General features: G+C 35.0%; 1 protein-coding gene across 3 annotated transcripts in view; it reads right to left on the bottom strand.

Annotated features, from left to right (window-relative positions):
• Positions 1-12,795, bottom strand: part of F13B (coagulation factor XIII B chain) — a 48,515-nt gene extending 35,720 nt beyond the window's left edge. Inside the window, exons 1-2 of one of the 3 annotated variants that reach the window (XM_037825106.1) lie at positions 12,644-12,795; positions 2,619-2,819 (exon numbers count right to left, since the gene is read on the bottom strand). In XM_037825106.1, coding sequence (XP_037681034.1) covers positions 2,619-2,819; positions 12,644-12,707 — 265 coding nt within the window. In that variant the 5' untranslated portion in view covers positions 12,708-12,795. Of the gene's footprint in view, positions 1-2,618; positions 2,820-12,643 lie in introns of those variants that run through there. The other 2 variants (XM_037825107.1, XM_037825108.1) reach the window with 2 other exon arrangements.
• Positions 12,796-13,020: the final 225 nt, after the last annotated feature.

The following is a 13,020-nucleotide window of genomic DNA, read 5'->3' as shown; positions in this document are numbered from 1 at the left end:
TAGTAGTATTTCAACATTTTTTCATAAACAGGAACAAATGTATTATATCAATACTATGAGTCAACAATTGAGGGGGGTTGATTAGGGATAGGGGAGGATTAGAGTTTCCTTTTCTTTTTTTCTTTTTTCATCTTTCACTTTATTTCTCGTCTGGAGTAATGAAAAGTTTCTAAAAATTGAACAAAAATTAAGTGTGATGGATGCACAGCTGTATGAGGGTACCCAGGGGCAAGGGATTGTACACTATGGATCTTTGGATAATTGTATGGTATCTGAACAATCTCAATAAAAATGAAAAAAAAAAAAAAACAGCATGGTACTGGCACATGGATAGATACATAGACCAATGCAATAAAGTTGAGAGTTCAGAAATAGACCCTCAGATCTTTGGCAACTGATTTTTGTCAAGGCTCCCAAATTTACTTAATTGGGAAAGAATAGTCTTTTCAACAAATGGTACTGGAAGACCCGGATATCCATATATAAAAGAATGAAGGAGACTTCTAACTCACACCATAGAGGAATAATAACTCAAAATGGTTCAAAGACCTAAGTATAAGAAACAGGACTATAAAACATCTAGAACAAAATGTATGGAAGCATATTCAAGATCTTGTGTTAGGCAATGGTTTCTTAGACTTTACAACAAAAGCACAAGCAACAAAAGAAAAAATAGATAAATGGGACCTTATTGAAATTTAATTTTGGTTCTTCAAAGTACTTTATAATGAAAGTAAAAAACAATCTACTCAGTGGGAGAAAATATTTGGAAACCACATATCCAATAAGGGTTTAATATCCATAATATACAAATATATCCTATAACTCAACAATAAAAAGACAAACAACCCAATAAAAATTGGGTAATAGACTTGAATAGACATCTTTCTAAAGAAGATATACAAATGGCCAAAGAGCACATGAAAAGATACTCAACATCATTAGCCATTAGGAAAATGTAAATCAAAACCACAAGATACCATATCACCCCTACTAGAATGTATTTATTAAAAAAAAAAAAAAAGAAAGAAAGAAAGAAACAGAAAACACAAGTGTTGGAGAGGATATGGAGAAATAGGAACACTCATTCACTGTTACTGGGAATGTAAAATGGTGCAGCTGCTCTAGAAGACAGTTTGGCAGTTCCTCAGAAAGCTAAGTATAAAATTGCCATATGACCCAATAATCCCACTCCTAGGTCTATATTCAATAGAATCAAAAGTAATTGAAACTATGTTATTGTAGCTCATAACAACTTCAGAAATTTCCTATATAACTACTTGTTAAATCATACTTTGAAAGATATTATCTTTTTCTATCTATGCTATATTTTACTATTTGGAATTTACTGAAATTATGGAACTGTAACCCATAATATTCTTTGAAATTTGTTCTCTAACTATTTGCTAAATTACAATTGGAAAGTTACTACTTCCATGTATATATGTAATATTCTACAATAGAAGAATATGATTTTAAAAAAGAATCAAAAAGCAGGGACTTGAACAGATGCCTGCACACTGATGTTCATAGCAGCATTATTCACAATTGCCAAAAGATGGAAGCAACCCAAATATCCATTAACCAATGAATGTTTAAATAAAATAAGTTATACACATTCAATGGAATATCATTCACCATAAAAAGGAATGAAGTTCTGATACATGCAACAGTATAGCTGAACCTTGAAGACATCGTGTTGAATAATGTAAGCCAGACACAAAAGGACAAATAACTTATGATCTCACTGAAGTGAAATAACTAGAATAAGCAAATTCATAGAGTCACTAGACACTACTAGAATATAGGTTACTGTGTGGGGGTAGGGAATGGGAATGAAGGCTTAAGTTGTACAGAGTTCCTATTTGGGATGATAGAACTATTTTGGTAATGGATGGTGGTGATGGTACCATAGCATTGTGAACATAAATAACAGCACTGAATTATGCATTTGAGTGTGGCTAAAAGGGGAAATTTTAGATTGTATATGTGTTACTAGAATTAAAATTATAAAAATAACCCACAGGAGTATGTGAGAGAGAAAGCAGTCATCTGACCCAGTGGAAGTCATTTGATAGGTTGACCAGTGGTATATAGAGTAAAATGACATGATGAATTCATCCAATTCCCTTCTCAAATGTTGAACTCAAAATTCAGAAAAAAAAAAATTTCAATGGCTATTATGAGAATAGAAGCAAGCATAAAAAGGTGTTTCACCAATGATAAAACACTTGACTAATAATCTTGTGCTTCCCTAGCTCGTTATCTTAAGCATTTTTCTGGCTTCCTATGCACAATTCTCCATAAGTTCTTCATTACTTAAAGTAATTCAATTGAGTCTCTGTTCCTTACAATGTAATAAATAACTGTTTCAGTACACACCCCTTTTCTCTTCATAGGTTATTTAAAATTAAGAAAAAAATAGTATCTTAATGTGAAATCATTATTTACAGAATTTCAGAATTCAACCTTCATCTTGTAGAAATATAGAGTGCCAATAATTTTATTTTTATCTATATTAAGTTTTGACTACTTGCCATATTTTATTGGACCCTTACTTTGCCAGTTAATTTATTTGATCATTAAAAATATTATGCTGACAAATTCAGCTGACTTACTGTAACACCTTGGTTCTGGAGACCAGCCTTCTCTTGTACATGTGGTTCGCTCTTCTTGTTTCCCACTTTCAGTTGTATAACCAGCCAAGCAGGAGAATGGCAATTTTTTGTCTATGCCCATTGGAAAGTAATAACTTTTAAAAGAATAGTAATATTGGGCAATCCTTCCATTTTCTACATTAGGAAGATTACAGGTTTTCTCTGAAATGAATAAATGTAAAGCTGAAAATTGAAACAGATAACTAAAACCATTCATTTGAAGTCAAGCAGCAATACATTTTTTTAAATACATTTTACTGAGATATATTCATATACCCTACAATCAACCACAGTGTACAATTATTCACAGTACCATCATATAGATGTGCATTCATCATTAGAATCAATTTTTTAATATCTGCCCTATTCCAAAAGAAATAAAAATAAAAGTAAAAAAGGACACCTAAAACATTCCAACACCCCCATCCCACCCTATTTCTCATTTAGTTTTTGTTCCCATTTTTCTACTCATCTGTCCATGTACTGGATAAAGGGAGTATGAGCCACCAGGTTTTCACAATCACACAGTCACACCAGGTAAACTACATAGTTATGCAATCACCTTCAAGAATCAAAGCTACTGGGTTGCAGTTTGACAGTTTCAGGTATTTCCTTCTAGCTATTCCAATATACTAGAAACTAAAGAAGGATATCTATATAGCACAAAAGAATGCCCTCCAGAGTGACCTTTCAACTTCATTTGAAGTCTATCAGCCACTAAAAGTTTATTTTGTTTCATTTCACTTCCCCCTTTTGGTTAAAAAGATTTTCTCAGTCCCACAATGATGGGTACAAGCTCATCCCTGGGAGTCATTTCCCATATTGCCAGGGAGATTTATGCCCCTGGGAGTTATGTCCCATGTAGCGGGAAGGGCAGTGAGTTTACCGGCCACGTGGGCTTAGAGAGAGAGAGAGGGCCACATCTGAACAACAAAGAGCTTCTCTGGGGGAGACTTTAGGCACAGTTATAAGTAGGCTTAGACTCTCCTTTGCAGTAACAAGCTTCATTAGGGCAAGCCCAAAGATCGAGGACACTGCCTACTAAATTGCTAGTCCTCAAAGTTTATGGGAATATCAGTAATAACCCAGGTGGGAATGTTCAAAATTTCTGCATTTTTCCCCAGTTCCTCAGGGGTACTCTGCAAATATATTCTTATTCTTTGCCAAAATTACTTTGGGATGTATTGGAATTTCACACTAACCTGTACAAACCTACAGATCTCACTTCCTATTCAAAGTTCCATGTAATTGTGGTGTTTGAATAAACTGACCATACAACTGAAATTATTTAGTGTGCCACAGAAAACATAGGTCATGCACCAAAGAAACTTCTCTTCCCTCGGTCTCACATGGAAGTTGAAGTTTTAAAATGCAGTCATTATTGCCTTTTAACCTTTGGCCTGATTTGCCTTAGTCCTAACCAGATCCACTTCATTCATATCTCTATTGAACTCTTTTTCAGCTTAACAGTTGCTGTATGGGGGCAGGGGAAGATGGTGGAGTGGTGAGGTGTGGGTTTTAGTTACTCCACTGGGGCAACTGGCAGATAGCCAGGAACTCTGTGGACTGGACACCTCAGGGGAATCTGAGTTTGGATACTTATCATACAACAGTCTCCAGTGTGTGGAGCAACTGAGATCAGTAAACTCTGTAAGTCCTCACAGCCAGGGGGAACTGCAATTGCAGAACTGATTAATAAACCCAGACTGCTGAACAAAAACTCCAAACATTGATTAAACTGAGATCAGACACTGGAGAATCTGGGAGCAGTCAGCCCCTCAGAGAGGAGATAGAGCTTGCAAAAACTGCAAAAAAAAAAAAAAAGAAAAAAAAAAAAAGAAAAGAAAAGAAAACAAGCAAGCAAGCAAACAAACAAACAAAAACAGACTTTTGGAGTTGGGGCTGAACATAATATGGAGAAGGATTGGGCTCAAACAGAATCAGGCACATATACAAACTCAGGGAGCCAGGGCCCTTCCCTGAAAAGCCATTTTTTCTGGTTTCTTGCTTGCTCCTCAATTGCTCTCCAACTCCTTGTCTTTTTGCATTTCAATAGCCCATCAGAACTGCAAGGATGGAATTAAAGCAGTTTTCTTTAAATAGTCTACATTGGGCCTTTCTTTTCCTTTTTTCTATTTTTTATCTTTTTCTCTCTTTCTTTATTAAATAACTATTCTAAGTAGCCCATTACAGAAAGTCTCAAAGACTTGCAATTTGGGCCCAGGCAAGAGCAGAGCTAAGATAGCTCTGAGAGACAAAGTGATAAGTCTAGTGGGGGAGACAATTTGCTGAAGGCCATAACTTCCCCCAAGAACAGGGGTTGTGGTCCAGCTCCAGTGGCAGCCCTCCTTCTAGGAATTCAGACTCCAGGGGCTGGAATTCAGAAACCAACTTCAGTCAGCCATGCTCCCAACAGGGTCAGGGTCATTGGGAGAACTAAAGGCTCCATACCTCCTTACACTGGTGGGGGAGCTGCAGGATGGTAAGTGCCACTTGCTGGACAGGAGAGGAAAAGCACAGAATCTAAAGGCCTCACAGGAGAGTCTCATGCTCAAGGAAACTCCATATCCTCTTCCTGAGACCTGGGCCTCTCTGGACTGGGAAAACCTGACTGGGGTTGACCATATCTGAGGAGACCCTCACACAAAAAGGCTACATAGAGGTAGGGAAAGAAACAGAAAAACAAGAGGTAGAAAACTCCAATCAACCAAATAGAGCCTAAGTTAGAGGCCCAGAATAAGCTGAACTGAACACCAAAGGTTAGAGAACAAAGCCAACCAACAAGAAAACCCTAGGTAAAAGAGTGAAAATGAGCTCCAGAATAAATTAATCAAGAAAATCAGATGCCTAGACAGCTTAAGATAATGAGCCATGCTAGGAAACATGAAAATGTGGACTAGCGAAAGGAACAACTAATAGTTCAACTGAGATACATGAGTTGAGGCAACTAAAGTTAAATCAGTTCAATGAGCTGAAGGAAAAACTAATTAAAGATGTTCACTCTCCTAAATCAATTCAAAAATCAAGTCAATGAAAGCAAAAGAGATGAAGGAATATAAAGAAGACACTGGATGACCATAAAGAAGAATTAATAAACTTGAAAAAACAAATGGCAGAACTTATGGGAATAAAGGGCATGATGGAGGAGATGAAAAAGACAATGGAGGGATACAAGAGTAGGTTTGAACAGAAGAAAGGATCAGTGAATTGGAAGACCAGACATTTGAATTCATACACATAAAAGAACAGATGGTGAAAAGAATGGAAAAATATGAGCAGGGTCTTAGAGAGCTGAGTGACAACAGGAAGTGCATGAATATATGTGTTATGGGTGTCCCAGAGGGAAAGAGAGGGGAAAGGCGCAGAAAGAATAATAGAAGAAATATTCACTGAAAATTTCCCAACTCTTATGAAAAAACAGAAAATTACAAATTCAAGAAGTACAGCAGACCCCAAACAGAATAGATCCCAACAGACCTACTCCAAGACACTTACTGATCAGATTGTCCAATGTCAAAGACAAACAGAGAATTTTGAAATCAGCAAGAGAAAAGCAATCCGTCACGTACAGATTTCACTACAGAAACCACGGAGGTGAGAAGACAGTGGTATGATATTTTTAAGATACTAAAAGAGAAGAACTGCCAACCAAGAATTCTAATATCTGGCAAAACTGTTCTTCAAAATTGAAGGAGGGAGAGTTTAAAATATTTTCAGACAAACAGACACTGAGAGAGTTTGTGAATAAGAGACTGGCACTACAAGAAACACTAAAGGGATTGCTACAGGCTGATAGAAAAAGACAGGGGAGAGAGGCTTGGAGAAGAGTATAGAAATGAAGATTATCAGAAAGGGTAAAAGGAGAGAGAGTGAAAAATAAGACATGACATATAAAATCCAAAAGACAAAATGGTAGAAGAAAGCACTGCCCTTACAATAATGACACTAAATGTTAATTGATTAAACTCCCCAATAAAAAGACACAGACTGGCAGAATGGATTAAAAAACAGGACCCATCAATATGTTGTCTACAAGAAACTCACTTTAGATGCAAAGACAAAAATAGGTTGAAAGTGAAAGGCTGGAAAATGATATTTCATGCAAACAGCAACCAGAAAAAAGCGGGAATAGCTGTATTAATATCAGACAAATTAGACTTCAAAAGTAAAACAATTGAAAGACTCAAAGGATACTATATATTAATAAAAGGGTCAATTCATCAAGAGAACATAACAATCATAAATATTTATGCACCAAGCCAGAGTGCCCCAAAATTCATGAGGCAACCACTGGAACACTGCAAGGAGAAGTAGATACCTCTACAATAATAGTTGGAGACTTCAACACACCGCTCTCGTCAATGGATAGAACATTTAGACAGAAGATCAACAAGGAAACGGAGATGTTGAATTGTATGATAAATGAACTAAACTTGACAGACATTTATAGAACACTGCATCCCACAACAGCAGGATACACATTTTTCTCAAGCGCTCATGTAACATTCTCTAGGATAGACCACACGTTGGGTCACAAAGCAAGTCTCAACAAATTTAAAAATATTGATATTATAAAAAATACTTTCTCAGATTGTAATGGAATGAAGTTGGAAATAAATAACAGGCAGAAGACTATAAAATTCACAAATATATGGAGACTAAACAACACACTCTTAGAAAACCAGTGAGTAAAGGAAGAAATTACAAGAGAAATTAGTAAATACCTCAAGGCAAATGACAATGAAAACACAACATATCAAAACTTATAGGATGCAGCAAAGGCAGTGCTGAGAGGGAAATTTATTGCCCTAAATACCTATATTAAAACAGAAGAGAGAACAAAAATTGAGGAATTAACTGTTTACCTGGAGGAACTAGAGATAGAACAGCAAACTGACCCCAAAACAGTTGCTGAATGAGGTGAATACCGACATTCATAGCTTCCAAACTCTAGCTCTGAGTTTCAAGTGTCACACAGATACCCCAAGTTCCAGAAACCAACCAGGTTATACACAAAGAGCTCAGCATCTCAGAATTTAGAGATAACCATTACAACTCATGAATAGGTGTGACCGCTGTAAGAGGTGACAATCCAGGGACCATTACAATAAGTGTTCCCATGATAAGCTGTGCTCTAGGATTCAATTCTCAGAGTTTACACATATTAGTTAATCCATATTAGTGAGGCATTAAAAGGTTTGCCTTTTCGTTTCTGATGTACTTCACTCAAAGTGCTGTCCTCAATATCCGTTCACCTACTGGTGTGTCTCGAAGCTTCACTTCTTCTTGCAGATGCTCAGCAATACAGTTTTAAATTAAAAGTGCTTTACAGAAACTTGAGTACTTATGTTTTATTGTCTAACACTTTTATTTAAAAAAAAAAACAGAAAACACAAGTTCTGGAGAGGATATGGAGAAGTAGAAACACTTGTTCACTGTAGTGGGAATGTAAAATGGTGTAGCTGCTGTGAAAGACTGTTTGGCATTTCCTCAGAAAGTAAAATATAGAATTACCACATGACCCAATAATCTTAGGTCTATACTCAATAGAATTAAAACTAACTGAAACTATGGCTTTGTAACTCATAACAACTTTGGAAAATTCTTTTTGTGACAATCCTAGCCTTCCTTTTCTTTTTTTTGATCAGAATTAGGAAGAGTCAGGATAAAACTGGACAGGACACTTCCTCAAGGAAGCTTTCCCTGATTTTCCCTGACTATATAACAGCATTCTCCAATGAAAATAAAATGTGAGCCACAGATGTAATTCTAACATTCCTAGTAGCCACATTAATTACAGTAAAAAGAAACAGGTGAAGTTAATATTAATAGTAGATTTTATTTATCTCGGTATATCTAAAATACTTTTAAAATTCTTTTTATCTTACTAAGTCTTTGAAATCTGTTATGTATTTACACTTACGGCACATCTCAATTTGGACTAGCCACATTTCGAGTGCTCAATAGCCCCATGTGGCTAGTGGCCATCAAATTGGACAGCATGGCTCCAGAATAAGTGGAGTTTTCCTTAAGAAATACAAATCCACAGAATTTTGAAATAAACAGCATTTTTTTTAAAAAAAAAAAAAGACAAAGCAAACTTAAAAAATAAAATCCTGGATCAAGAACTTTACAAAACAAGTTATTCAAATGGATAAAACCCTAGTAAAAAGTACTAGGGTTTATTAGTTATAAGACAAATATGAACCCCTATGAAATAGTACTACATAACCAATGGAATAATGAAATGAAGGAGCAGACTACATCAATGATTGACAAAAATGTGGCAAAACTAGAACTCTCATACTACTTATGGAAAAATAGTTTGAGAATATTTATTAAGCTGAAAATGCACAGACCATAACACCCAATAGAGAAACATACATTTGTGCACTCAGAAATGTGAAAGATTGTTCATAGCAGCGCTATTCATAATAGCTCCAAACTGGAAAAATACCAAATGCCCATCAATGGCAGACTAGATAAATACCTTTTAGAATATGCCTACAATGGAATATTACACAACAACAAGAATGAATGAATGAATGAATGAATGAATGAATGGTGAATCTCATAAACATAATAATGAGTGAAAGAGCCAGACACTCATGTGTATATATTGTATGCATATAATAAATTATTAAAAGAGGAAAAACTAATCCACGGTAATAGAAGCCAGAATGGTTACCTCTGGGGTTTAGTGTCTATAGGAAGCTTCTGGGGTGCTATTAATGTTCTATATCTTGATCTGAGTGATGTAAATTTTGTGAAATTTATACAGGAATATCTCATGATTTGTACATTTTCTAAATATATCATGCATCATTTAAAATTTATTTTAATAAATTCTATCTTCATAGGAAACCTTAAAATCAGAAAAATGCTTAAAAGAAGGAAACTCTTGAGTAACCCCCAAGGGTTGTGTTGGGAGGAAACAGCAGTCATTGGTGGAAGAAGGCCTGAAGTCAGCAGGGTTACTCTTTCTTCCATGCCTGGGCAGTCACTGCCTATCCTATTGCTACCATTAAATAACGGCAATGCCAAACCAGGGTGGAGGGAGGTGGGCATTGCATGGATGAGTAAAGTAAAGATGTTTCCAGAGTGTAATAGAGGGGAGAAGCAGATAAAAATCATGTGCAGGCTGCTGCCATCCCCTGAGAATTCTTCTCACCATTTTCCATACCCAAGCACCAGGAAACTAGAATGAAAGGACACTTCAAAAAGAACAGTGCTATGGTGGATGTACAAGAAGTTTCCCTGAGAGGCAGCATTTGCTTGACAGGGAGGGGCAACAAATGGGGCAGTCAATCTTATGTTTTGACTTCCAAGACTCTCCCTGGGTCATACCTCCCCTTCACCAGGTGGCACACATTACCTGTCAAGGTAGCTGATGTGCCTAGGAGAACAAGAATTCATGAAAGAAAAATAATGGGAAATGTGAGAAGGTCAATCACAACCATAAAGAGATTGAACAAAATTAATGGAAAAAAAATAGATCAAGAATTTTAAATTTGCATAGTAAACATCTTTAAATAGGAAAGCGAATACAATGGTAATAGAGAGCAGGAATAAATGGCTACAAAGAAGAAATGTGTATTAATACTGGGTATGGAAATGAAATAGTTGATATAAATAACTCATTGAATATGGAAAATGACAGAATGGTTATGTATCCAAAACACCAATTGGTGTACTTGAATACAATGTGAAAATATGATAATTGAGGGTACTAGGACTTCTAAGATGCACAATTCCAGGGCACCATTTATACCATATGAATCAGAGGTGGGAAAAAAACAGAAATGACAAGTAAGGAAAAATTTTATTGAGTACATCAAAATTAAGAATCTATATCAATGAAAGGCACAATAGGCAAAATTAACATAAATGTAATGTTTTGCAAGGGGGGATTTTCAATGTCTCAAATTGGCAAGAATTTAAAATATACAGTCTACAAAGAGCTCCCACATATAAGCTATAATAAGGAAGAAAACAAAGCAAAAATGGTCAACAGATATAAATAAGGAAATCACAGAAGTCTGGACAACTATCAAGTATATGGAGAGATGTACAACTTACTAGGAATCAAAGAATCACAAATTAAATAAAAATGAGGTATCATTTTATGACCAACAAAATGACAAAAATAAGAAAAGTGGGTAAGATGAAGTGTTGTTGAGGATGATGGGAAACAGTAACCCACATCTTCTCTTGGAGATGTGTAATTTGAGAACTTCTGGAAAGCAATCTGTCAGTACTTACAGAAACCAAGTACAAGAATTGATCCAACCATCCTATACACAAGTAAATATAGGCCAGAGAAATTCTCACAGAGTGATGAGGTGATTATAAGACAATATTTACTTTCAGGTTATTTGTGGTTAGGAGGGTATTAGAGGTAACTAACACATCTATCATTAAGAGAGTGAATAAGTAAAATAAATGAAATATTATGCAGCAGTTAAAAATAACAAAATAGATTCGGCAGCATGGAAATATATTTTAACCATATAAATAAAAAGAAAAAACAAAAAGATGAAGTCTATAGAAATTTCTCATTTATGCGAATTTAATACACATACACAAAACAGGACTCACATGTTACAAAGGTATTTACATATTTAAGAACATATCAAAATATTATGATGGGTCCTGATTTGTTGGTGGGGGAAATGGGGTTGGGGATCAGGGATAAAGGTGAAAAATATATAAATAAAGCAGGAGTGAGACCTTTCATTGACCAATGATTATTGCATGCTATGAAATGAGAACTAACTCAATTTTTGCCCCTGAAGCACCCAAGTGGGGGAGAGGGGAACATGTGAATAAGAGATCAAGGGCCCTGCCCCCAAGCAGTTTACAAGTTTGTTTGTGTGAGGTAGGATTATAAACACATAACTATTTAGAAAATTAGCTAGAATACTGTAATGTCTTCATGGTATAGACAATAGATTATTATATGAGCTGATTCTTCTTAGACAGAAAAATAAAATTAAAAGAAATTATTCATGCAAAAATTATCCTATTTTGGAATTAAAGGAATCAAATAAGATGAATTCTATTTATTTCACTTTCAGAATTTTAAATGCTTATATATTTTTTTTTTATTTTTATTTTTTTGGTTGAAAATGTGTAGTAAACTATTCAACTAAAATGTGATTCCCCAAGGTGTTACTTTTAGAAAAGCCTTGTTGTTGTGATTTCCAACTTTGCATATTTACTCTTGCTAACAGTTAATGATAACCCAACAGCCTAATAACACCAATAACTGTTCCTAAATACCCCACACTTGTACATTGCCCCCACATGTCATTCTCACAGTAATCTGGGCTACTGGCAGCTTGGCTATATAGCGAGGGTGTCAACAGATCTTCATTGCCTGGACAGTCTTGCTTTACACCTGTTGTTCCAATGTATATATTAGTAAAGCCCCCTTTCACTCTCAAAATTGTCCTTGTTTAGATGATTAATTACATGATCACCCTAATAAGCATTCCTTAATAACTTCAACCAATGAATAAATCCTTGGGACAAAATTTAAAGTGTCAAGAGTAAAAATCTTGCTGGTCATTTATGGTCATTTCTACTTTAAATTTCCCACATTAAGCTCTCACCTTATAATCAAAGAATTAAAGTTATACAACTTTTGACAATCTTAGGAGTGGATTCTAACAGGAAATTAGAATCAAGGTTGACATGTGACTTCTAGATAGCAGTGCTATTAGCCTGGAAATTATTTAAACTATTTAAATTCTGGTCTGCTATCCCGCTAAAACTAGAGATGCCAAGTGTTTTTGTTTTGTTTTGTTTTTCTAAGTTATGCTGTTATAAGAAAAGGAAACAGACTGCCTAAATTATAAGAAGAAATTATATTTATAAGTATGTTTTTAGAAAATAAATTTAAAGCATTAAAACTCAAATTGTATGAATATTAGACTTCCCTTTGACATTTTTTAGAGAACAAAGAACTTCAGAATTAATTTTACCTTCTGCACAGAGTCCTTCTGAGATGACTAATATGATGATAAAAACCAAGTCTTTTGACTTCATCTTCAGTGGTGTGCTTAATAAAGATCTTAACAATTCTAAAGCACTATGAACTCCTCATAGTGTACGCAATACTTCTCTGGAAAAAAGGTTAATTATTTACAACATCTATTGAAGTCCTTTTGTAACAATCCTTGTATTTAATTTAAAATATTTTTCAAAAATGCTAAAATAACACAACTATATTAGTAGTGTTATTTTTCATTTTACAGTCCAATAAGGATATGATAATCAATTAGAACAATAGCAGAAGCATAAATAATTAACTCAGACTACATAAAAAAACAGAGTAAATGCTCAACTTTAATTCCCAATT

The sequence above is a fragment of the Choloepus didactylus genome, chromosome 2 (genome assembly GCF_015220235.1).
Source record: "Choloepus didactylus isolate mChoDid1 chromosome 2, mChoDid1.pri, whole genome shotgun sequence".
Taxonomy (NCBI): domain Eukaryota; kingdom Metazoa; phylum Chordata; class Mammalia; order Pilosa; family Megalonychidae; genus Choloepus; species Choloepus didactylus.
The sequence above is the reverse complement of the archived record's forward strand: the minus strand, read 5'-3'. Positions and strand labels throughout refer to the sequence as shown.